General features: G+C 49.3%; 1 protein-coding gene across 6 annotated transcripts in view; it reads left to right on the top strand.

Moving 5' to 3' along the window:
* Window positions 1–26451, top strand: part of POMT2 (protein O-mannosyltransferase 2) — a 128303-nt gene that overhangs the window by 73012 nt on the left and 28840 nt on the right. For all 6 annotated transcript variants that reach the window (XM_029597641.1, XM_029597639.1, XM_029597638.1 and 3 more), the window contains 6 exons: window positions 4345–4411; window positions 18040–18100; window positions 18380–18458; window positions 23864–24015; window positions 24202–24293; window positions 24820–24896. In XM_029597641.1, the coding sequence (XP_029453501.1) occupies window positions 4345–4411; window positions 18040–18100; window positions 18380–18458; window positions 23864–24015; window positions 24202–24293; window positions 24820–24896 (528 nt within the window). The remainder of the gene's footprint in view (window positions 1–4344; window positions 4412–18039; window positions 18101–18379; window positions 18459–23863; window positions 24016–24201; window positions 24294–24819; window positions 24897–26451) is intronic.

Raw genomic sequence — 26451 nt, 5'->3', positions numbered from 1 at the left:
AAGTACGTTACCAGAGCAGAGTTCCACTTCTTTGGTATATGTGAGGGTGTGGTGTGCCCTCAAGAGCTATTGTAGACAGAATAATTTATTTCTAGGGTGTTCACAAATAGGCGACATCCTGGCATTTTTACCTCAAAGGTACAGTGGCAATTTCATGTTTTAGGGAGAATCAAGGGTTCATGTATTTCTTCCCATAAGGACATTGCACATTTTCTCAGTGGAATTTACTGTTAGTGTTACAGACCTTAACTAGGACTCCTTTTGAGCTGTTATCAATTCAGTGAAAAATGTAATGTTGAAAACTGCTTTTCTTGCATCAATCACTTCATCAAGAAGCATTTCAGAGTTAGAATCTGTCATGTCCTAATCCTTTTCTGAGGTTCACTAGAGATTCGGTGATACTAAGGCCTGTACCTTCCTTTTTACTAAAGGTGATATATGCATTCCACGTGAACCAAGTGATAGAACTCCGTGCTGAGCAAAGGGACTGTAGAGGTGGTACGGAGTCTCTGCAATGTTTATATGGAAAGGCATGTCCTCTTTTTTTTTTTTTGAGAGCACTAAAGATTTTCACAAGTCGGAGAGGCTTTTTGTTTTGTTTAGGCTGCCTCTAAGGCTTCTTCTGCTAGGTGGATAAAGAAAACGATTTCTTTTGCCTATTTGTTGCAAGGAGAGCAAGCACCTAGAATTAAGGCAGATTCAACAATAGCTACTCCTGGAGCAATTCTGCGCACAAAAACTTAAAATTCTGCAACTTTATATTGGTCAAAATAACACAATTTACATGACAGTCTGTAAGTAATTACATTTTAAATTAATACAGAAAAAGTTATTGCTTAGAGATGCAGAATTTCCCTAGAAATTCACTGTAAGAGTGTCCCTTCTACTCGCTCTTCCTGTTCATGTTCACTGTGTCTTGAACTAAATAGTGGACCCTTGGGTTGAAGCGAGTGAAGACTCCGCCCACAGGGAGGAGCCCTATGGGCCCTTACTCCATCAGGCAAGGTCTCAGCAGAGATGCATCAGAGGGAGACAACTTTATTGTTCAGCAACAATCTTGTAGAGCAAGCAAACGAGGCTGGAATCGGTGATCAGTCCCGCAGAACTCCGCAGCGCGGAGAGTCCCGGTGTATACCTTATCTAGGCTGGCTTGTGCTGGCTGCCCCGGTAGTGGTCCGCGGCATGGGGTAGGCCGGAAGCCGTTGGTAGAATGCACAAGACACGATGGATCCGGTAGTGGTCCACAAGCGGGGTAACCCGAGAATCCGTGCCACGAAGGTAGAGCACTCACACCGAGAAGGTCGAGGCAGAGGTGGCAAAGCCCCGAGGATGACTGGAGCAGGGTCAGCAGGAGTCGATGAGAACGATGCAGGAACTCACTGAAATGAGATGGCTCTCCGAGGAGCGGATAGCCCTGAGTGCAGCAAGGCCCCCGAGGAGCTGAGTACCTAGGTCACCCAGTAGTCAGTGAGGAAGTCCCAAGGTAGTGGAACTAACTCGTAGCTCAGATGGTCAGCTGAGTTTAAGTATCGTGAGCGGATGACGTCATGCGGTGGGGACGCCCCCGAGGTTCCCGCCATGACGTAGTTAAAAGGATGACACTTTTATTGTAATAAACTGCAAATATGATGTAACCGCTTAATACTGTATCAAAAACAACAGCATATATCTATGGAAACTTAAGCTGAAATATATGTTTTTCTTTTTTTAGTGAGTAGAGCCCTCATATATAATAAAGGAGAGTTATAATGTAATACACTCTTGGTTCCTGCTGATTTCACTGGTACATGAAGTTAGCACACTTTCATTTTATAATCACTGGTCTCAAATTCTCACTGTTGTATGACATTTTTTCTCCTTTCTTTTTTCTTGGATTAGCAAGCACTGGTTTTCTTCTCTCTAAACTTGGTGCACTCCGTTCACGGCATGCCAGCGTCTCCTCTGCCATTTTCTGCGCGGGGGGGGGGGGATTCTGCCATCCGCAGTAGCGCAGAATTCCCCCAGGACTAAATAGCTCAGTCATCATCTTGGGCTGATAGAGGCGGTGTTAGGCGGCCACACGGGCATCACTAGGCCCATTTGTAAGGTATTATGGGCTGAATTTTCTTGCCACTTTTGGCACCGCCCACCCTGTGTAAATGGACCTTGGTACTTCCCATATATCCTGGACTGAGGCCGGTGAGATTGTGAGTTGCCTGATAATTTCCTTTCTTTTACTTCTGGTACACCACGGGGAGAAGAATCAGATTAATGCTTACAGTCTGTTTCATGTATTGCACGCAGACTACGTAGAAGAAGATATCCAAGGAAAGAAAATAGGACTTCTTTAAAGAACAAGTGGTTATTGCTTTTAAATTAAGAAAGCAGCGTCTATGCACGAGTGCTTCTGCTTTCCGGAAAGCTTTAGTAACTTGTTTGCTTTTTATATTTCTCTAATGAGCTAGCAGTTTAGTTTCTGAAATTGTTAGGGTTGATGCTGCTTTTGGTGTTTATGAATTTAGCTGTGGCTGTTCTAGGCATGACTTACTTACAGGTGATGCCTCCATCTGCTGGTGACTGGAACAGAAGGAAAGGAAATGATGATTAGGGAAGAGCCACAGAACAGATCGTAGTGGGAGAAAACAGAAGCTCAGTCAAAGAAGTAGCAGCAGAAATTGCCAAGCATAGCTCACCAGCTTAGGTTTCCTACTTTAACACTGATTTTTCTCTCATTTCCTTAGAGCAACACTAATAATTTCTGCAGATTTATGTTCTTTCTTATTTCTTAAGCTGAGCTCTCTGGCTTTTATAATGGAAGAAGCTGTTGCATTCTGACATGACTGTTCGGCATTGCTTCTCATGCTGATGCACTTGGTCTGTCACCATGTTTTGGGGAATGGGAGGATGGTGGAAGTGTAGAAATGCCTTGTGAGAAGAGATCCATGCAGATTCCCTCATCTCCAGCTATTTAGCAAATCTGTACGCTCTTCTTACGTAAACCCTGGAGATGCTGGGAGCAGCTGGGACTGAGGTCTGCACCTAGTTGGTGGGTAGCTTCTGGCAGGGGTCAGCAGTGTTTGCTGGCAGAGCACCGGGAACCTGCCTTTAGCTCTGGGGGTTGCCCGGGTGTCTGGCACACTGCCCTGACTGCAGAATATCAGCTTGTGGACTGGCTGTGCTGAACCCATGACGCACAAGATAAGCACAGCCAGCACATGAAATAAAAACTGCTTGTGATGTTGGCATTGCAGACTCAGAACTGTATGCCAGCGCAAACGTGTTGGCACCAGTGGTCAAATTGTTTCAGTAAATCTCTTAAGTGAACGGTTGCTGATACAATCTCTACATGGTGTAAAGTTAAACCCCTCACTTTACCAATGTTTTTCACGGAGTCTAGTATTGTTAATGGGAATTTGTTTTAGAGAGTAAAAAGGCTTCCGAGGGCCTCAGATGGAAAATGTCCAGCCACAGCGGTTTCCAATAATTATGTCAACAAAGCTCTATGTCCTTATTTCTCTGTCCAAAGGCTTATCAGTAAAATCCTCTTGCAAATCTGTATATTCTCATACATCTTTCACTATAGCTTTTGGATGTTTGTATTCCATTTTCTGGCACGTCAAGGTGGATTGCCCTCGGGTGGTGCAGGTATTTCCCCATCCCCAGAGGGCTCACAGTCCTGGGTTTTGTACCTGAGGCAATGCAGGGTAAAGTGACTTGCCCAGGGTCACAAGGAGCAGCAGTGGGATTTGAACCCTGGTTTCCCTGCTCTAACCCCCCAGACTACTCCTCCAAAATATTGTCAAGGTGAATGAATGTACCACATTTTCCATTGTGCTATTATATTGATCACTGATAGAGACTCAACTGCTGTCCATTTGTACCAAAATAAATATCTTATCTTAAAGACGCATATGTAGACAGAGAGTTTTGCAATGTGTTCACACTGTTTTTGGTGTATAATTTGGAAAACCCTTTATGGACAGACAGTGATGGTGGTTTTTGCAAGTTAAACCCCCCCTTTTTTTGATGCATGGTTAGCTTCATGTACAGATACGCTGATAGGACACTCCAGCGAGAAATTCTGGCACCACTTTGGTTAAGAGCAAGCATTTTTTCCTTTTGTTTTATTCCCACTTCGTTTTTTGTACCTTGATAAGTGTGGGTATTGTTTGCGTGTTCACTTACAGATTCACTGAAACGCTGACTTTTAGCGAAACGTTGGTCTCCTGTCTCCAGGGAGAGATCCTTGTGTGTGCTGCAAAATGACCCCATGCCCCTGAGACTGTAGAACCCTAAAAAAGAGACGTCTTCATTCCCAGTACCCCTCCGCTTATCTGTAGTGAGCTGTGGCATCTTGTATTTCAGACCACTACCTACTCGCACAAGGATGGCAACAACCTGTGGATTGTTAAAAAGCAGAGCGCACCGCACGGTAAGCAGAGCCCTTAGAAGCTGATGCACATTTGTTCTATCCAACAAATTCAGTGCTGCTTTTATAGCAAAGGGTCACACGCCTTCAAGCTTCCTCCCAACCGGAATTAACTTTCAGGTCAGTAAGCCCCCAACACACACCAAGATTTGGATAATGGAACTCAACAATTGTACCACCACTCCCACCCATCCCAAAATAATCCTGTAAAAAAGTATAACTGGACATCATGTGTGTGTGTGTGTGTGTGTGTTTCAGAAATCATGTTACAGGATCTTTATGAATGTGTCATCTGTGAGTTTTGGGGGTAAAGTGCAAAACAATATATATTTATAAATTAAAAGAAATCAATACTGCATTACAAAAGAACATAAGAACTGCCATAGTGGGTCAGACCAAGGGTCCATCCAGCCCGGTATTCCGTTTGCAGCAGTGGCCAATCCAGGTCATAAGTACTTGGCAGGATCCCAAATGGTAGGTAGATTCTGTGCCTCTTACACCCAGGGGTAAGCAGTGGCTTTCCTTAACTCTACCTACTTAATAATGGTTTATGGGCTTTTCCTTCAGGAACTTGTTCAAACTTTGTTTAAACCCAGCCACGTTAACTGTCTTTACCACATTTATTTATTTATTTATTTAACAACTTTTAATATACCGACGTTCGTATGGCACATCACGCCGGTTTCCCTGTACGTACCAGGATCAGTCCAGGACACCTGGGTTGTGACTCCGCACCAGTAGATGGAGACAGACTAAAACTTGTGGGCGGAGCCATATATGCCCCTGTGCCAGTCACAGCCCCTCAGTCTTACTCTGTCTCCAGTAGATGGTGCAGGTGCGGTCACAGCCCTGCCTGCCCTGGTTCTGGTACTCCGTCAGGGTTGGTTTTTCTTTCCTTTGGGTTAGGCCAGGTTAGGCTTTTGGTGTTGTAATTGGAATTTTTTTGCCAAATTGTCACTGACGTCCGTTTGCCCTGCCTCCCAGGGGGGTTGAGAGGTCCTGAGGGGACTACCCCCCCCCGGTTGAGGCCACTGCTAGGGTCGAGGACCCGGTTTGCCATTTAGCAGTGTCAGGGGTGACACCGGGGAGCCCGGTTCACTCACCCCTGCTGGACTAGGGCTCCAGGACCGCGGACAGCGACAGGCCTTGTTTTTTGTAAAAAAAAAAAAAAAAAAAAAAGTTTGTCTGTTTTTTTTTTCCGGCTCTCTGTTCCTTGTGTCGCCGCTCTCGGGGGGGGGCGCCGCTGACAGGGGGGAAGCTGCTCCTTGCGTCGCCGCTCTCGGGGGGGGGGCGCCGCTGACAGGGGGGAGGCCGTTCGCGCGACTTTGTTTTCTTCAATTTGATTTCTGTTGCGGCCCTCTTCGCGCCGTTTTCGCCGGCATGCCTCGTGGCTCCGCTTGCCGAGCCTGCGGCTCGGCGCGCGCGCGTCTCTCTCGCGACGGTCTTTGCGCTTCCTGCATCCCGGGCGATGAAGGGTCGTCCGGGACGTCTCGGGGGGCTCGTGTGCGGCGCGCGCGACCACCGCCGAGCGGGGGGGGAGCGTTGGAGAAGCCCCAGGATTTGTTCCCGCTCAGCGCGGGAGTGGCGGCCATTTTAGCCACGGGCCGCGAAATGGCGCGGGAAGCGGCAGGGCCTGCGGCCTTGCCTCCGGCGCTGTCTCCTCAGCGGAACCCGGCCGGGGGGGGTCCCTCGGGGGACCCGGGGTCCCCGGGGAGCCCAGCGGAGGCTGATTCGGGTTCCAGCTCTTTTTCAGAGGACTTTGCGCTTTTGCTGCGCAAAGTCCTGAAATGCAGGAAAAGTAAGGGCAAGCGCGGCCGGAGGGAGTCCCGCAGGGCTCCGCCGCTGAAGAAGTCCAACAGTGGGGCCCCGAGTGCTTCCAGGGGGAAACGTCCTCCGCGTGGCGTCCCACAGGAGGCGGACCTGGATTCCTCCACGGGGGCAGACACTGATGCCTCTGAAGAGCCACAAAAAGGGACCGATGACGTGGCAGGGGACGGATCCGCTCCAGCTGCAGCAGGAAAGGCGTCACAGGCAGCGGAGGGCGACGATCCCAAGGTGGTACGACTATTCCGTAGGGAAGAATTGCCACCTCTAATTCCAGCCATTCTCCAGGAACTGGGAATAGACCCCCCTCCTCCGGCGGTGGTTCGGCAAGAAGCGAACATGGATCCGGTCCTGTTGGGCCTCACGGGTCCGGCAGTGGCTTTTCCGTTCCATTTTTCTTCGACGGACATCATGTTCCGGGAATGGGACACTCCGGAGTTAGGTTTGAAGGTCAGCAAGGCCATGGACAAGCTTTACCCTCTCCCGGAGGATGCGCTGGACCTTCTCAAGTTCCCCAAGGTGGATTCAGCGGTTTCGGCGGTAACCAAGAGATCTACTATTCCAGTTACGGGAGCGACAGCCCTTCGGGATCTTCAGGACAGGAAGCTGGAAGTACAGCTCAAGAAGATTTTTGAGGTTTCAGCGCTAGGAATTCGGGCCGCCATGTGTACGAATTTCGCTTTGAGAGCTAGCTTGCGCTGGGCTCAAGTCCTCCAAGCCAATGCGGATCTTTCGGCAGAGGAGGCAGCACAAGCGGATAAGTTAGAAGCGGCAATAGCATATGGTGCAGATGCACTCCACGATCTACTGCGCACTTCGTCTAGATCCCTGGTGGCGGCTGTCTCGGCGCGCCGCCTCCTGTGGCTCCGCAACTGGGCGGCGGATGGCTCTTCTAAGGCTCACCTCGGGGCGCTGCCTTTCAAGGGTAAGTTACTGTTTGGCAAGGAATTAGATGATTTAATGGCTTCCCTGGGGGAAAATAGGGCTTTCAGGTTGCCTGAAGATAGATCCAGGTCGCGGTCTTCCTTTGCATCCAGGTCCCGTTTCCGTGGGCCCAGGAAGGCGCGCCCTCAAAGGTCGTCGGGGCAATCGTACAGGTCTTCCTCCTCTCGTACCCCACAGTGGCGGCAGCAGCAGCAGTCTTTTCACCAGCAGTCCTTTCGTGGGAGGCGCTATGGTAGACCAGGGGGTGCCCTGGCCATCATGGCGCCCAAATCTTCACAATGAAAGGAGGTCGGCCCTTCTCCCGCCGCAGCCTCAGCACGCCGTTCCCAACGTCGGGGCGCGGTTGCTGTCGTTCTACGAGAGATGGGCCGGAATAACGTCGGACCAATGGGTCCTCACCGTGATAAGACACGGCTACGCGTTAGATTTTGCTCGCACTCCAGTGGACAAGTTCCTTGTGTCACCCTGCAAGGCTCCCGAGAAGAAGGCGGCGGTGCTAGACACCATCCGCCGCCTAGAGGACTTGGGAGCCATCTCCCCCGTTCCGGTCGGCCAGCACGGCGAAGGCCGTTACTCCATTTACTTCATCGTACCAAAGAAGGACGGCACGTTCCGACCAATTCTGGATCTCAAAGGGGTGAACCGATGCCTTCGCGTTCCTCGCTTCAAAATGGAGACGATCCGGTCAGTCATCGCTGCGGTCCGGCCAGGCGAGTTCCTGGCCTCCCTGGACCTCACGGAGGCGTATCTTCACATAGGCATTCAGCCGTCGTTCCAACGCTTCCTCAGATTCTGCATTCTGGGCCGGCATTACCAGTTTCGGGCGCTCCCGTTTGGGCTCGCAACGGCCCCTCGTACATTCACGAAGGTGATGGTCGTGGTGGCGGCGCAACTGCGCCGAGAAGGTCTTCTGGTCCATCCTTATCTGGACGATTGGTTGATTCGGGCGAAGTCCGAGGATCAGTGTCGGATGGCGGTGGCCAGGGTCCTCCATCTGTTGCAGTCCCTGGGATGGGTGGTCAACTTCAGCAAGAGTCATCTGACACCCACACAGTCCTTGGAATATCTGGGAGCTCTTTTCGACACGAAGCAGGGCAAGGTGTTTCTGTCGCTCGAAAGGAGGGGCAAACTGCTAACTCAGGTGCACCGCTTGTTGTCTCTTCGCCAGCCGCGGGTCTGCGACTACCTTACGGTCCTGGGGTCTATGGCTTCCACGCTGGCGCTGGTTCCCTGGGCGTTCGCTCACCTGCGACCCTTACAGTCATCCTTGCTTTCCCGTTGGAAGCCGGTCTCGGAGGATTTCCATTTACCGCTTCCTCTACTGGGACACGCGAGGTCCAGCCTGCGGTGGTGGCTGGATCCAAGTCACCTTTCCGCCGGAGTCTCTCTCCTGGTGCCCAGTTGGACAGTGGTGACCACGGATGCCAGCCTCTCCGGTTGGGGAGCGGTCTGCCTAGGGAGCTCAGTTCAAGGCCTGTGGTCAGTGTCGCAAGCCCAGTGGTCTATCAATCGCCTAGAGACCAGGGCGGTCCGTCTGGCTCTGCAGGCTTTTCTACCATTGCTGCGGGGAAAGGCAGTCCGAGTGTTGTCGGACAATGCGACCACCGTGGCATACATCAACCGGCAGGGGGGGACACGGAGCCCCCAGGTGGCAGAAGAAGCCCAGCGCTTGATGGCCTGGTCGGAGCTACATCTCAGCAACCTCGCAGCGTCTCACATAGCGGGAGTCGACAACGTGCAGGCGGACTATCTCAGCCGTCATCGTCTGGATCCCGGAGAGTGGGAGCTGGGGGACGAAGCATTTCTTCTCATTTGCGAAACGTGGGGGGTGCCCCACATGGATCTGATGGCCACGTGGCACAACGCGAAGGCCCCGCGATTTTACAGTCGACGTCGAGAGCGGGGGGCAGAAGGCGTCGATGCGTTGGTGCTTCCCTGGCCTACGGATGTGCTGCTTTACGTGTTTCCCCCGTGGCCGATGATCGGCAAGATTCTACGGCGCATAGAGTTGCATCCGGCCAACGTGATCTTGGTGGCACCGGAGTGGCCTCGCCGGCCGTGGTTCGCAGACCTCATACAACTGGCAGTAGCGGCACCCCTTCGGTTCCAGGGAATGGCGGCCCTACTCCATCAGGGCCCCGTCTGTTTGGAGGATCCGGATCACTTCTGTCTCGCGGCATGGCTTTTGAGAGGAATCGTCTGAAGAGAAAAGGTTATTCAGATGCGGTGGTGGCCACGCTGCTGCGTTCCAGGAAGCAGTCGACGTCTTTGGCTTATGTCCGTGTCTGGGTAGTCTTTGAGGACTGGTGCGTGCAGCGCGGGGTGGTCCCCACTTCGGCTTCCGTCTCTGATGTTCTGGCGTTCCTCCAGGCGGGTCTGGCCAAAGGTCTGGCGTGCAGTTCCCTACGGGTCCAAGTGGCGGCGCTTGGGTGTTTGCGAGGTAAGTCTCTGGCGCTTCACCCGGATATTGCTCGTTTCCTTCGGGGTGCTAAGCACCTTCGCCCCCCGTTACGTCTTCCTTGTCCGGCTTGGAACCTCAATTGGGTTCTTTCCGCTCTATGCACGGCGCCGTTTGAGCCCTTGAAACGCGCAACTCTTAAGGATCTCACTTTAAAGACGGCATTCTTGGTGGCGATTGCCTCGGCACGGCGGGTTTCCGAGTTACAGGCCCTGTCTTGTAGGGAACCTTTCTTGCGTATCTCCGATTCAGGGGTTTCCTTACGGACGGTTCCTTCCTTTCTTCCGAAAGTGGTCTCGTCGTTTCATGTGAATCAATCGGTGGAGTTGCCCGCTTTTGCGTGCGGAGGCTCCTCTGTTACAGAAGAGAGGGAGTTACGGAAGCTTGACGTGCGGAGATCCCTTCTCCGATATCTGGAGGTCACTAATCCGTTTCGGGTCACAGATCATCTGTTTGTCCTCTTCTCTGGTCCAAAGAAAGGAGCGGCAGCGTCCCGCACAACGATCGCTCGTTGGCTCAAGGAGGCCATTGGTTCAGCGTACTTGGTGAGGGGAAAACCTCTTCCTGTGGGGCTGCGGGCTCACTCGACTCGATCTCAAGCAGCGTCCTGGGCGGAAGCTTCTCAGGTGTCGCCTCAAGAGATTTGTAGGGCGGCCACCTGGAAGTCGTTGCATACTTTTATCCGGCATTACCGGCTGGATGTCCGGGCTACCGATTCCGGGGGTTTTGGAGAGAGGGTTCTCCGAGCGGGACTCTCTGCTTCCCACCCTCAGTAGGTTGCTCTGGTACATCCCAGGTGTCCTGGACTGATCCTGGTACGTACAGGGAAAGGAAAATTAGTTTCTTACCTGATAATTTTCGTTCCTGTAGTACCAAGGATCAGTCCAGGATCCCGCCCGCAGTGCTGCGCTGAAGTAACGGAGAGTCCGCTCTGTGTTTTTGATTTGCTCTGTTTCGCTTGTTCGCTCTCTCGGTTGGAGAGCCCGGTTCCAGAAGGGGTGTTTCTTCCCCGTTAGTTAGCGGTATCTAGTTTTGTTCACTTCTCTGGTTGTGTTCTACTTTGACATTCCGTAAGACTGAGGGGCTGTGACTGGCACAGGGGCATATATGGCTCCGCCCACAAGTTTTAGTCTGTCTCCATCTACTGGTGCGGAGTCACAACCCAGGTGTCCTGGACTGATCCTTGGTACTACAGGAACGAAAATTATCAGGTAAGAAACTAATTTTCCTTTACAAGTAACTCAAAATAAGGAGGAAATTACAATGAACAGGGGAAGGGGGGTGGGAGCAGGCGAGAAAGAGGAGAGGGGTGAGGGAGACAGGAGAGGAGGGAAAAGATAGGTAGCATGGAATGGAGAATAAAAGAACAACCGTTAAAATAGAAGGAACTTATTTACAGAAGGATCTATTTACAGTAGTTGCAACTAAAGTAAGAGAATTCCAGGGCTTAATTGTGCATTGAGTGAAAAAGTATTTTCTTCAATTTGTTTTAAATGTGCTACTTAGTAACTTTATGGAATGTCCCCTAGTCTTTTTATTTTTTGAAAGAGTAAACAGCTGATTTGTATTTATCTGTTTCATTCCACTCACAGTTCTATAGACCTCTATCATATCCCACCTCAGCTATCTTTTCTCCAAGCTGAAAATCTTAACCTCTTTAGCCTTTCCTTATAGGGGAGCCATTCCATTCCCTTTATCATTTTGGTAACCATTCTCTGAACCTTTTCCTATTTCACTATATTTTTCTTTGAGATGTAGTGATCAGAATTTCGCACAGTCTAGATAGTGGCTGGCTGGCCTGAACCAGGATGTTTCCCCTTACCACTCATCCACCATACAACAAAAATTAGAATTTTGTTGTTTCTTCAGAAACAGTGACTTCGTCGAGGACATGTTTTATCCCCACTTCCAGCATCTGGAGGCAGAGTTAGCTTTTTTAAAAAAATTTTTTTGTATGACTTCACTAGAACTTATGTCATGAACAGAACCAGGGTAGCAAGTACTCTCTGCCTCCAGCTAGTGGAAGGATGGCTGTTGGCTCGAGCATATCCTCCGACAAAAGATTTTAGGTTTCTTTGATTTGATTTACTACAGAACTAGTTTAGCTGTTATAATCTGTTTGAGAGCTGAGAACCTTCATCTGCTTATGAAGTGGTCATGCTCCTGTATTACCTCATATGGTGAAGCGAGCCTTCTCCTGGTCCCAATGTACGTGGGATCAGGTAGAGTATCTCTAAAATGTTCTGCCTTCGGAATGCTTCTTAAAGAAATCACTTATTTAATCAATAGTTTAAAAAACCTTTATCAGGGCAGTAAGGCTGTACAAGCTCATATTCCCAGCAGACAGCAGGGTTTTTAATTTTTTTAAGACTCGTTTTAAAGCACATGTTCAGCTAGATTAATGATGGCAGAGAAAACCCACCATTGTAAGACTTGTGGTACTAAGCGTTCTACAGCAGAGCACGGCACCTCTGATCTGGTCGAATTGCTAAGATTGAAAAGACTGCTAAGAAACATGAGCCTGCTACTTCGGCAAAATTGCAGGCAAAGACTTTTTTTTTTTTATTGCAGGAGCCCAATGAAGCCCAGAATTCAGCTGCTGCTGGTGATGTGGCAGCTTCCTTGGTGGTATTGGCTCCGGCACAGCAACACCAGTATAACAGGGTCATTTTCAAGCAAATTCAAGACTTCTCAAATTCCCTGTCTCAGCAATTTCAAGAACAGCTACAAACCCTAGTCAACAAGGGTTTTGAAGCAGGCAAGCATGAGATCAGAACATCTTATGACATCTTTGACACCTCTACTAGAGTATCTGCAGCTGCTATTTCAGCAAGAAGGTGGACCTGGCTCAAATCTTCTGACCTTCGCCCTGAAGTACAAGACAGGTTATCTGACCTGCCTTGTGTTGGAGATAATCTGTTTGGTGATCAGATTCAACGGACGGTGGCAGAACTAAAGGACCATCATGAGACACTGAGACAGCTCTCTCTGATGCCGTCCGACTATTCTTCTAAACAACCCTTCAGGAAGGACTCTAAGAAGTCCTTCTTCCGCCCGAAGAAGTCCTATCCGCCACCAACCAGATCCCATGCCACGAGACCTTATCAAAAACCGCAGTCTTGTCAAACACGTAAACAAAAGCCACAAGCAGCTCCTCAACCAGGGCCTGCTTCAGGTTTTTGACCTGAAGCCGGATTCCACTGCCACACATACCAGTTGGAGGTCATTTATGCCACTTCAACAACATATGGCACTGAATCACCTCAGACCAATGGGTATTGGCAGTAATTGCTCAGGGTACCATCTGAACTTTCTCTCCGAGCCTCCGGACTCCCCACCTCTGCCGAAGTGGAGAACATCCAATCACTCCATTCTTCTGGATCAAGAGATCTCCCTCCTTCTCCAGTCCAACGCAATAGAACCCGTTCCATCCTCTCAGCATGGCCTAGGGTTCTATTCCCGGTACTTCCTAATCCCCAAAAAATTGGGAGGTGTTTGTCCTATTCTGGACCTACGGGCCCTAAACAAGTACCTCCAGCGAGAGAAGTTAAAGATGGTCACCTTGGGCTCGCTTCTTCCTCTTCTACAAAGAGGAGACTGGCTCTGCTCTCTGGACCTCCAGGACGCATACACTCATATTGCAATAACTCCTTCTCATCGCAAATACCTGAGGTTTCTAGTAGGCCCCAAGCACTATCAATACAGAGTGCTCCCATTCGGCCTAGCATCTGCGCCACGAGTCTGCACAAAATGCCTCGTAGTCGTTGCAGCCTTCCACAGGACTCAAGGTGTTCATGTCTACCCCTATCTGGACGACTGGTTAGTCAGGGCTCCCACTCAGCAAGCTGCTCTGTTGTCCCTCAATCTAACCTTACATACTTTAATTTCATTTCATTAGGATTTCTCGTCAGTTATGACAAATCCTATTTAGTCCCATCTCAAACCTTGTCGTTCATTGGGGCAGACCTGGACACCTTACAGGCAAAGGCTTTCCTACCTCGACAGCGAGCACAAACTCTCGTGTCTCTTGCTCACCAGCTGCAGTCTCAGCACTCTGCGACCACACACCATTTTCTCATCCTTCTGGGACACATGGCGTCCTCAGTCCATGTCACACCAATGGCCCGCTTGGCCATGAGAGTCATGCAGTGGACTTTAAGGTCTCAATGGACCCAAAGCACTCAGCCCCTGTCGACCTTTGTCCACGTCACTGACTCACTCCGTCTGTATCTCGCCTGTTGGAACAATCGGCACAATCTCCTCCAGGGTTTGCCCTTCCAGACTCCAGGCCCTCAAGTAACGCTCACCATTGACACTTCCAACCTAGGATGGGGAGCCCACGTGGCCAATCTGCAGACACAAGGCTCTTGGTCTCCAGAGGAAGCCAAACACCAAATACATTTCCTGGAGCTTCGAGCAATCAGATATGCTCTCAGGGCTTTTCAGGATTGCCTCTCAAATCAAGTCATCCTGATTCAGACGGACAACCAGGTGGCCATGTGGTACATCAACAAGCAGGGAGGCACGAGCTCCTTCCTTCTGTGTCAGGAAGCTGTGCAGATTTGGGCGGATGCTTTCTCCATTCGATGTACCTCAGGGCCACCTACTTGCCAGGAGTGGACAATGTGCTGGCAGACAAGATGAGTCACGTCTTTCAACCGCACGAGTGGTCTCTGAACCCCTCGGTAGCGATCTCCATCTTCCAACAATGGGGATATCCTCAGATAGACCTCTTTGCGTCTCCTCAAAATCGCAAAGTGGAGAACTACTGCTCTCTCATTCGCAGCAAACACTCTCAGCCCAGAGACGCATTCTCCCTCTCATGGGCAACCAGTCTGCTCTATGCATTCCCTCCACTTCCTCTTCTCTCGAAGACTCTCGTGAAGTTACGTCAGGACAAGTGAACCATGTTCCTGATAGCACCTCACTGGCCACGCCAAGTGTGGTTTCCAATACTTCAGGATCTCTCCATCCGCAGGCACATTCCCTTGGGAAAGGACCCGCTTCTGATCACTCAAAACGACGGGTGCCTATGCCATCCCAATCTTCAGGCCTTGTCCCTGACGGCATGGATGTTGAAAGGTTAATCCTTCAGCCACATAACTTTTCGGAACCAGTTTCCCGTGTCTTGATTGCTTCACGGAAGCCTTCCACGAGAAAATCTTGTTCTTACAAATTGAACAGGTTTCAGTCATGGTGCTCTTCTCAATCCCTTGACCCCTTTACCTGTCCAATCATGAAGTTTCTGGACTATCTCTGGCACTTGTCTGAGTCAGGTCTAAAAACTTCCTCCATCAGAATGGTGGTGACCGCCTTCCATAAAAGTGTCGGGGATGTTCCCATATCAGTACAATCCCTTGTAACACGTTTTCTGAAGGGCTTGCTTCACCTCAAGCCTCCACTGTGGCCTCTGGCCCCTTCTTGGGACCTCAACCTGGTTTTGGGTCGGCTCATGAAACCACCATTCGAGCCTCTCCAATCCTGTGAATTTCGCTATCTCACATGGAAAGTGATTTTTCTTTTGGCAATCACTTCAGCTCGCAGAGTTTAGTGAGTTACAGGCCCTAATTACCTATCCGCCTTTCACTAAACTTCTGCAGGACCGGGCAGTACTCCGCATTCACCCTAAGTTCTTGCCTAAGGTAGTATCAGAGTTTCATCTCAATTAATCCATTATACTTCCTACCTTCTTTCCAGGCCCCATTCCAATCCAGGAGAGCAGGCTCTGCATACCCTTGACTGTAAATGGGCTCTAGACCTAGACCGTACAGCTGCCCACAGGAAAAGCACTCAATTGTTTGTCTCTTTCCATTCCATCAAATTAGGGCAGCCTGTGGGTAAGCAGACTCTCTCCTCTTGGTTAGCGGACTGCATATCCTTTTGCTATCAGCAAGCGGGCATTTCACTTCAAGACCGTGTTAAAGCACACTCTGTGAGGGCCATGGCGACTTCAGTAGCACACCTAAGATCGGTGCTGCTTCCTGACATTTGCAGGGCTGCCACCTGGAGTTCTCTCCACACCTTCGCAGCCCACTATTGCTTGGACAAGGCCGGAAGACAAGATTCCATCTTCGGCCAGTCTGTCTTGCACAACCTATTTACAACGTGACGTACCTACACACTTCCGCCTGCCCGGTAGGGTTCAGGATGCCCTTGGCCAAATTACACCCCAGTCCTAGTGCCTTGCACACTTGGGTACATTTGGTGCATACTCGGACATCCTCAGCTCGGTACTCACCCATATGTGAGGACAACCATCCTGCTTGTCCTGTGAGAAAGCAAATGTTGCTTACCTATAACAGGTGTTCTCACAGGACAGCAGGATGTTAGTCCTCACGAAACCCGCCCGCCGCCCCGCGGTGTTGGGTTCGTTACGTTTCTTATTTTATTTTTCAGCACTTCCTGTAGCTTTGTAACCAGACTGAAGGGGGGGGGACCCCTGCTGGCTGCAGGGTTAGTGCCATGCTGGGCATGCCCAGTAGAGGCCAGTCAAAGTTCTAGAAAGTTTGACAAAAGTGTTCCGTAATTGGGCTCCATCCTGTGATGTCACCCATATGTGAGGACTAACATCCTGCTGTCCTGTGAGAACACCTGTTACAGGTAAGCAACATTTGCTTTTTCACTCAACGCACAATAAAGCTCTGGAATTTGTTGCCAGAGGATGTGGTTAGTGCAGTTAGTGTAGCTGGGTTCAAAAAAGATTTGGATAAGTTCTTGGAGAAGTCCATTAACTGCTATTAATCAAGTTTACTTAGGGAATAGCCACTGCTATTAATTGCATCAGTAGCATGGGATCTTCTTAGTGTTTGGGTAGTTGTCAGGTTCTTGTGGCCTGGTTTGGCCTCTGTTGGAAACAGGATGCTGGGCTTGATGGATCCTTGGTCTGACCCAGCATGGCAATTTCTTATGTTCTTATGGATTTATAATAGCCTGGCTTGTTCTTTTTTCCAAATAGGAGGTGTATTGGTGTGTTAGGGCCTGTGTAATATTTGCAGTGTTGTCTTTACTTAGGGATATCATTGTTTGAATTCTGGCATTTAGTGCCTTTTTTGTATTGGAGATTTATTATATTGTAATTGTAATTAAATTTACCCAAGAATGTGTGCAAGCCAAGTCACACCCAACATGTTACAATAGGCCTAATGTAAGTTTTATTATTTTTGTTTTGCTGGGTTTTCTGGTTGGCACTGCCGCAGTGCATGTAAATATAATGGTTATGTTATAAATGATAGTTTTACCTCCTAAGACTGTACTTTGAATGTCCTTTTTGATGTAAAATGCATAATATTAAATTGTGTGTGGGGAGGCAGGGGCTGGGAGGGTCACCTAATACCCATGCACCAGCCCTGGGTTCGGGAGCTGCGCTGCTTTGGGCTCTGTGGCTATTCCTAGTGTTGGCCCAGCACTTCATTTTTTCTCTTTTTTTAAAGCCCTGGAGGAACAGCATGAATCACTCCTGGTCCCTCCTCCTCCTCCTCGAGTAGGTGAGACGTGCAGAGCCTAGGGAGCCATAAAAGCAGCAGCAGACAGTCAGTGGGCATACCATGAGGTGGAGGCAAGCAACAGTCACAGAAAAGGATGGGGCGAGCCATGCGGAAATGCCTGTGCAGTTTTGGGGAGGCTTCTGGCTGTGGAACCAGCGAGTCTCCTGGAGGGGATGGGAACTGGAAAGGGAGAGGGAAAAACACTACGTAATGATGTGGCAGGCAGTACTGGAGTGGGAGCACGAGCAGCAGCACAATGACAGAATGTGTGTGTGGCTGTCGCTCTGACACAGACACTCACTCTTTCCTGTTTCACATAGAGAGAGAGAGTATGTGTGTGTGTGTTTGGGTGTCTTTCTATGTCAGAGAAAAAGATTTCTTTAATTATTTATTTGGTATTTTTATATACCGACAGTTGTTGGGAACATCCCATTGGTTTACATTTGAACATAATATCGCAACAGGCTTGAGAGAGAGTTGCAAATAATGGTGGTAGTGCATGCATATTCATTGTGGATATCCTGAAAACCTGGCCTCTTAGTGGCTGTCGAGGACTGGTGTTTGCCACCCCTGCCCTGGGTGTTATGCTTCTTCCTGAGGGCCTGTGCACCTCCTCCTTGTGGTGTGTTTATATTGGCATGGCAGGGTCATGCAGTGTCTTTAGGCATTGCTCTTTAGCAAGCTTTTAATTGTATGGATTTTTAACCAGACCTTACAACATGATTTTTGTTTTACTGTTTTATTATTGCTTTTATAACTTATCTGTAGTGAGATGATCTTTGTTGATTTATATATATTATTAGTATTTATTGAAAGGCAGCATATCAGATTTTATTAAACTAGATTAAGCTGTTTATAATCACTGAACACTTTAATATCGTAATGAAAACCATTTTTTGATTTTCTTTTCTTTGACTCAGATCCTTCCGCTTCATCTGAGTTAGTGAGACATGGGGATGTTATCCGGCTGGAGCACAGAGTGTAAGAACTTTCTGGAAATAAAATTCCGCTGGTACTATTTTTTTGATGATGCTCTGTACCAGACTGCTGTTTCCTTTCTGCTTGTCATGTTGTTTGATGGGATGGGAGAAAGGCAGTGACTCAAAGCCCAGCCATGCTCTGGAGAATGGCCTCTGCCGACAGACATAGCTTCTTAACATCGCCTGGTCTCAGGGTACAGCTCTGAGCCCTGCAGGGCCCTTTGCCTGCCTCCATATTGTATCTAGGTATAAAATCTGAGCTCTGTCCTTGAAATTTCAGGACCCGTCGGAATCTGCACAGTCACCAGCATGAAGCTCCTCTGACAAAGAAGCACCTCCAGGTCACCGCCTATGGGGCAGTAAGTGATGGATTTGTGCATGTTCCCAGGGGGTTAAAGATGCAGGATAGTGCTAGTGATTGGTGAATGTGTGGATAACTTAGGAAACAGTTACTTCCCTCTTGATAAGCTGTCCCAAAAGGACTATTGAAGTAGAATGTGACTTTGGGACTCCTCACCTGCTGAGTCATTCCAGAGATGCTCTCGTTTCCTCGCATGAGCTCCCCTCTTCTTAGTTTTTCCTTTCTTGGCTGATAATAAGCTCCCTTATAGTAAAGGTAGTACTAAGAAACTAGAAAAGGACTTATCCACACAGGCAAAGTCACCAGATAACATATATGCGTTCTTTACCTTTATTTTTATCACACTTAAGTTTTAAATTAAGGAATTACAGTATATCGCATATATGGATAGCCCATAAAGGGAATTTCAATACACACTACGTCTAGCTTATAATATTTTGAATCATGTATCTGAACAACTTCGGCACCCTCTGTTTAAAGTAAAATCTATTTCAAATTTATTCATGTGCCTATTTGTAAACCGTTGTGATGGTATAGAAAAGTTTTTAAATAAATAAATAAAAAATAAAGAAATATCGAGTTCCACCACAAGAGGAGTGTTAATGAGTTGGGTTTCATAAAAGCATGCAGTTTATCCACAAATTAGAACCAGTGTATACCAATGAATCTTATGAATTTTCTTTATGAAAATCAAACCTGTTTGTGGCCATTGAGGACTGGAGTTACCATCCCTGCTGTGGGAGTCGAATAGCAGATGAAGTTGTCCCCTTATCACTTAAAACTATGCTGTACTTATTTTGGCCATCAGAGGGCACTGGACGTGATGAAGATTGCACAGTCAATTCTCCTAAGACACCAGGATGTTAGTCCTCACCCATGGGGTGACATCATTGGACAGAGCCCGGCACGGAAAACTTATGTCAAAGTTTCTAGAACTTTGACTAGGTACACTGAGCATGCCCAGCATCTCCTATACCATGCGTCCACGCGGGGTTCCTCTTCAGTATCTTTTTTCCGCAGAGCTTTCACCTCGTGGTTTCTTGAGCTTGTGGTTTTTTTCTTAAAACTTGCTTGGAAAACTTTTCCACCAATAGACGCGAAAAAACCCGAAACCTTTTTTTTGGTGTGGGTCCCTCTCCGGTTCTCTTTAATGTCTGTGTCCGTTGCCGATCCAAGGAAGACCTGGCCACCCTTTCTGCCTCCAAGTCCGTTTTGGCATCGAGCCTGTGGCACCAACTGTATTGGTGCCCTTGCTTTCCCTGTTGGAACTGCCACTGGAGCGTTTCAATGTGCTCATCGGTGTGTTACCAACCCAACTGGCACTGGTTCCTGGGAATCCATTGATGCCCGGCAGGGCACCAATGCTTCAGCCGATCATGGCGCTGCTTGCCGCCAGTTCCGAGGAGGAGGAAGCTTCATTGAGGCCGGCGGTGTCACCCGGCCTGCAGCCCCCTCGTCCAGCTTTGCCGGGGCCAGCACCAGTGCCGCTGGTGCCTAGGCCTCTAGATGAAGGCTGAGCACCCAGGGCCTCATCTTCTGGATTTCAGTGAGGATGAGGCCCTTTATGACCCTTGGGAAGAGGACACTGCGGAATCCTCCTTAGAGGACTCAGGGTTTCCCCTCAGAACAGTCTCCACCAGAGGAACGAAGGAGGTCTCCGCCTGAGGACCTAACCTTCGCAGGGTTCGTATGGGCAATGGCGGAAGCCATCCCATTTCAGTTGATAACGGAGGAGGATGCCAGGCATAAAATGTTGGAAATCCTCCAGTTTAGGCTCCTAAAGAGATTGTGGAAGTCCTGGTACCCGAGATCTTTAAGGAGTTGCTGTTGAGGATTTGGGAGCATACTCTTAGTTCCTCCTATGAAAAGGAAGACATCAGCTGGCACACCAATTGGAGGTGGTCAAATCCACTCTCAAGACGGCCAAGCGCTTTTGGACCCCCCGGGGAAGGATCATAGAATGCTGGATGCTCTTGAGAGGAAGGTTTTTTAGGGGGCTATGCTCATTACCAGCATTGCCTCCTACCAGCTCTATATGAGCCAATCCTCTCGCAACCTCTGGAAGCAGGTGCATGAGGCCTCAACAGCAGCAAGACACCTTCCTGTTGCTGGTGTGTCGGGCCTGAAATGCGGAAAATACGAGGTTGCTCCACCTACAGTTGTTTCCTAAATGACAGTGAGAATCTCTGCAGCGGGAGTTGGTGCCCGCAGAATGGCCTGGCTGCGGATCTTGCATCTCTGACTGGAGGTGCAGGAAAGACTCTCTGACCTGTTGTGCACAGGAGAGAATCTCTTCGGAGGCAAGTTGAGGGACTCAGTGGCCTATTTGCGGGATCACTATGAGACCCTCCAGCATCTCTGTGCCAGCACTTCGGACCCACCCTCCTCAGCCAGTAGGTCTGTGAGGCTGGGTCAGAGGAGGTCTTTCTACCACCAGATCCTCTGGCCCCTCGCTCCTGTTGGCAAAGGATGAGCTCTCACAGCCGTCCCAGGAAGCAGCGAGCCCTAAGCCCCAACCAGCCGGCACCCCAGCCAAATCCCGGGACAAGGTTTTGACTGGATCTTAGGGCGCATAAGCCAGTTACCCGTACCCGAGATGCTGGGAACCCCCTTCCCCGGCTATGGTTCTTTGCCTATCGGTGGCCCAGTATAACCTTAGACCAGTGGGATCTATCCATCATCCATCAAGGTACAGATTGAATCTTTTGGGTGTCCTGCCAAATTGCCCTCCATACCCATTTTGGGGACTGGCAGCACATCAGGAGGTACAACAAATGGAGCTCTCCTCCCTTTTATGGCCAGAGCGGTCAAGCCCGTACCACCAGGGCAAAGAGGGCGGGGATTCTACTCCAGGTACTTCCTGATTCCAAGGAGAACAAGGGGACTCTGTCCCATCCTAGACCTGAGGGCCTTAAACAGGTTTCTAAAAAAAAAAGAAAAGTTCAAGATGGTTTCCCCGGGCACCCTGATTCCCCTCCTGCAAAATGGGGACTGGCTATGCTTCCTCGATTTATAGGACGCATACACACACATCAAGATCGTCCCAGGCCACAGGAAGTATCTCAGATTTGAGGTGGGAAAACAGCACTTCCAGTACAGAGAGTTGCTGATCAGGCTAGCGTCAGCCCCATGTGTCTTTACAAAGTGGCTGGCCGTGGTGGGGGCGCATCTCCGCAGGCTGGGACTGCATGTTTTCCCCTATCTGGACGATTGGCTGGTCAAGAGTGCCTCTCAGGCAGAGGAAGAACGGTCCCTGCGCTTAACCATCCGGGTGCTGGAGTCAATAGGGTTCACCAGTTATTCGAAATCCCATCTCAATCTGTCAACTCAATTGGACTTCATAGGAGCCCTGCTAGACACAGCTCTAGCAAAAGCCTTTCTGCCTCACTCCAGGGCACTCACCTTGGTGACCATAGCAGAGGTGATTCAACAGAGCCAGCAGGTGTTAGCTCGGCACATGTTGAGGCTGTGGGCCACATGGCTGCAACCATCCATGTTACTTCCTTGGCACATTTACACATGCACAGAGTCCAGTGGACCTTGAGGTCGCAGTAGCGCCAGGCCATGCAGGACCTTCAGGCTTGCAACCGCATCTCTCCAGGACTCCTTGTCCTGGTGGCAGGTTCTCTCAAATTTGGAGCAGAGAGTACTTTTCCAAATTCTCACCACCCAAATTGTCCCTACCACGGATGCGTCCAACCTGGGGTGGGGTGCTCATGTAGACGGGCTCTGCACCCAGGGTCTGTGGTCCACCAAGGAAGCACAATATCAAATCAACTTCCTGGAGCTCCAGGCAATCAGGTATGCTCAATGGGCTTTCAGAAATCAGCTGGCCAACAAAATCACCCTGATTCATACAAACAACCAAGTAGCATTGAGGTATGTCAACAAGCTGGGAGGCACAGGTTCATACCTCCTGCGTCAGGAAGTGGTCCAGATCTGGTCCTGGGCCCTGTCCCACAGGATGGAACTCAGGGCCACGTGTCTGGCCAAAACAGAGAACGTGATAGAGGACAGGCTGAGTCAAACTTTCAGGCCCCACGAGTGGTCCCTGGACCAGGGGGTGGCAAATCCGATCTTCCTTCTCTGGGGAAGTCCAGACAAGGATTTGTTCGCATCCCCCTTCAACAGGAAGGTGACTCAATTTTGCTCCCTGTACAGGTCAGACAGCAAGCCAGCCTTGGACACTTTTGCCCAACATTGGAGCCAAGGACCTTGTGTACACACATCCTCCAATTCCTCTGGTAACAAAGACTCTCCTAAAGCTTCGAAAGGACCAAGGGACCTTGATTCTCATAGCCCCTCATTGGTTGAGACTGTTCTGGATTCCATTCCTTTGGGAGTTGTCCTTCTGGAAACCAATCAGTCTGCGATGTGGAGTTTCCTCCACACATTTGAATTGCACTACTGTCTGGATAGGGATGACTGACGTGATAGTAGGTTCAGTCAGTCTGTCCTCCGGAATCTCTTTGAGGTTTAGAACCCAACTCTTCCTGTCTAGGGCCCATTGTTTGGGTTCAGGCTGTCTCTCCCTCTGTTACCAACAGCACTGTGGTTGTTGTGTCCGTTGGTACCTGGTTGGTCCCCTTTTGTGTTGGGGAGCAGCTTGTAGCTAGGGATTCATCCGTATGAGGACTATTATCTTGCTTGTCCTAGGAGAAAGCAGAGTTACTTACCTGTAACAGGTGTTCTCCTAGGAAAGCAGGATGTTAGTCCTCTCGAAACCCATCCGCCACCCGCATGGAGTTGGGTTTCTCCTATTTTTTTATTTTATTTATTTATTATTTTTATATACTGACATTTGATCTGAGATATCACATCGGTTTACATTCAGGTACTGTAGGTATTTCCCTATCCCCAGAGGGCTTACAATCTAAGTTTGTACCTGAGGCAATGGAGGGTAAAGTGACCTGCCCAAGGTCACAAGGAGTGACAGCAGGACTTGAACCCTGGTCTCCTGTTCATAGCCCTCTGCTCTAACCACTAGACTATTCCCCCTCCCTTTTTTATTTTGTTTTATTTTTATGGTAACTCTATGTTATGAGACTGAAGAGGTACCTCGCGTGGACATGGCATGCTCAGTGTCCCTAGTCAAAGTTCTAGAAACTTTGACATAGGTTTTCCATGCCGGGCTCCATCCGATGATGTCACCCATGTGTGAGGACTAACATCCTGCCGTCTTAGGAGAAACACCTGTTGCAGGTAAGCAACGGTGCTGTACCTCATTCAGCTGGCAATGCTGATGGCCTGAGTCCCGAGGTCCTTCATGGACATCAGTACATTTCTAACGTCCAGGATATGTCTGCTTGCTCAAACACTGAACTGACTGATTTGAACTGAGCTGTGAAGGTAAGGGATGGTTTGTTTTTATCCTGTTTCTTGCTTTTCCCTCCTCCATTGCAGAACGGTACCGGAGACTGGAATGATTTCTGGCGCATAGAGGTGGTGAACAGGAAGGCTGAAAATCTGGTCAAAGTACTGCGCAGTAAAATCCGTCTAATTCATCTGGCCACGGGCTGTGTGCTGGGTTCCTCTGGGAAGACACTACCAAAATGGTGACTGTTTTAGAGTGAATGTCTGTACTGTTCTCCCTAGAAGCTCTCTGACCACCCTGTCCCTGATATGAGGAACTGACTGATTTGGGGGGTGCACACCCTGGCTAATCCCCTGCAGGTGCTATGTACCCCTGGACCTTGGGCTGTTCTCTCACATGTGCTGACTAATGTTCCTGTTCTCTGCAGGGGCTGGGAACAGGGAGAAGTCACCTGTAGTCCGTACCTGAAGGAGGTTCCTAACACCCTCTGGAACATTGAAGATCACAGCAATCCAAACTGTAAGCTGAGAGAGCACTGAAAAGAAGGAAGTAGAAATTCACATTTCAGCCTGAAAGTATGTGGTTTTCTTTGATTTTTGCCTGAAAGCAGAGTCTGGGACCTCTTAGGAAGTAGCTGCAGAGGCGAGGTCCTGTGTGGGAAGGTTTGGGCTGCCATGTGACCTGTCTAAGACACGGAGCGATGCATGTGTTGTTTCTGGTGGATGTGCACAGTGTGGTGCGCTCAGCTTCTCCAGCTCACAGGAATATCTCAGTATGCCTGTGGGCCCTACTATCAGATCCTTTTTGGTCTCTATTACTGGTAGTCTGTGTTTCAGACATGGGCTGTCTCCAAGAGTTTCAGGGCTTCTGTGTTAAAATAGAGTGGTTGCCATGTTAGTCCACTGGAATGCACAAAAATAACAAGCAAACACAAAAAACGTATCTATACTTTTTTATTGGACTAGTTTAATACACTTCTTGATGCTCCTTTTCTCGGCTCCCATTTCAGGGCTTCAATATGTAACTCTTCCTTTCCTCTCACCAGTACCTAACATCAGTTTGTCTGTGCTGAAGCCAACCTTCCTGGAGATCCTCTTGGAATCTCACATTGTTATGATCCGGGTAAGCTCTCCCCCCTGGCTATGAGAATCTGACATCCCCTGTGGATCACCCTTTGGTCAGGGCAGATGTATTTAAAGGCCCTTCTTGGCGTCTGTACTAAAGGAATTTACTGATTTTGTGTGTATGGGGGGGAAAAAGGCTTTGTAAAAAGTTCCTTTAATCTATGAACATAACATAGGAAATGTAAGAAAAGAGCAATTCTTATGCACATGTAACTCTGACAGCATCTTTTCCTGCTTTTTATTTATTCGTCTAGCCATTCATTTGTTCTTATTTTCTCAGAGGACAAGTGGGATGTTAGTCCTCACACATGGGTGACATCATCAGATGGAGCCCCGATGCAGAAAACTTATGTCAAAGTATTGTGAACTTTATCTAGGCACACTGAGCATGCCCAGTATGCCCTATACCAGAGGTCTATGTGGGGTCCGTCTCCAGCCTTTTTTTTTCCGCAGAGCTGTAAGCCTTAAGAACATAAGAAAATGCCATACTGGGTCAGACCAAGGGTCCATCAAGCCCAGCATCCTGTTTCCAACAGTGGCCAATCCAGGCCATAAGAACCTGGCAAGTACCCACACCTTGTGGTGTGAGTGATCTCACTTTGGCTGTTTTTTGGCCTTGTGGAAAACTTTTGTTTTTCTCGCGTTTTTCACAGATTTTTCCTCGTTGTTCCGTTGCCGAGTCCCTATCGGTGCCCTCCTGTAGTGCCTCCTAGTCAGGATTTTCAGTGATTCTGGTAAGTTATCTTTCGAGGTCGAATCCCCATGGTGGCGGTGCATCAGTGCCCGCCTGCCATAGACGACGCACCACCATCATTTTCGGTTCGTGCCCCTTTAGTTTCATCCATCATGGCTTTCTCTGGTTTTTGGCGATCCTTGGTGCCCAAGGACCATGACCATCACGGATCCGTGTGAGATATGTGTCCTTTGCTTGTGGGGATCGCATGATGTCCAAGGTTGCCATTTGTGCGCCCATATAACCCCAAAGGGGCATCGGCTTCGACTTGACAAGATGGAGCAGCTCTTCAGGTCGAAGAAATCTGAGCCATTGGCATCGAAGGACCAAGGAGCCACACCAATGGACACAGAACCATCGACATTGGTGAGACAGTCTGTTCAGTTGATGCCATTGGCAGACAGGGGTGCTGGAAACTGACCATTGTCAATCTCCTCAAGGCCAAGGACATCTGCTTTCTCATTATAGGCCTCGGCACTGGGAAAGGACAGGGCCGAGCACCAAGGGAAGCCGAAGAAGCATCAGCACCGGTCTTCGTCAATGCATGGTGCCGAGCACGGGGATGCACCAGCTTTTGTTGTGAGGCCCCATGGCAAGGAGTGCCAATCCACCATCGATGCTTGTGGTCCGCAACAGTCTCCACCTGTCCTAGTGCTAGTCACTGATTCAGCTCGAGGGTCCGAAGAGGATCTGGCCGTCCCTCCTTCATCCCAGTTGGCATTGGCAACATTCAAGGAGGAGCTGGAATGCCAAGTCCAGCTAGCGGTGGCTGGGTGCTACAGGGCTTTGGGCCTGTGGCACTGACTGCACTGGACCCAGT

The sequence above is a fragment of the Rhinatrema bivittatum genome, chromosome 4 (genome assembly GCF_901001135.1).
Source record: "Rhinatrema bivittatum chromosome 4, aRhiBiv1.1, whole genome shotgun sequence".
Taxonomy (NCBI): Eukaryota; Metazoa; Chordata; class Amphibia; order Gymnophiona; family Rhinatrematidae; genus Rhinatrema; species Rhinatrema bivittatum.
The sequence above is the reverse complement of the archived record's forward strand: the minus strand, read 5'-3'. Positions and strand labels throughout refer to the sequence as shown.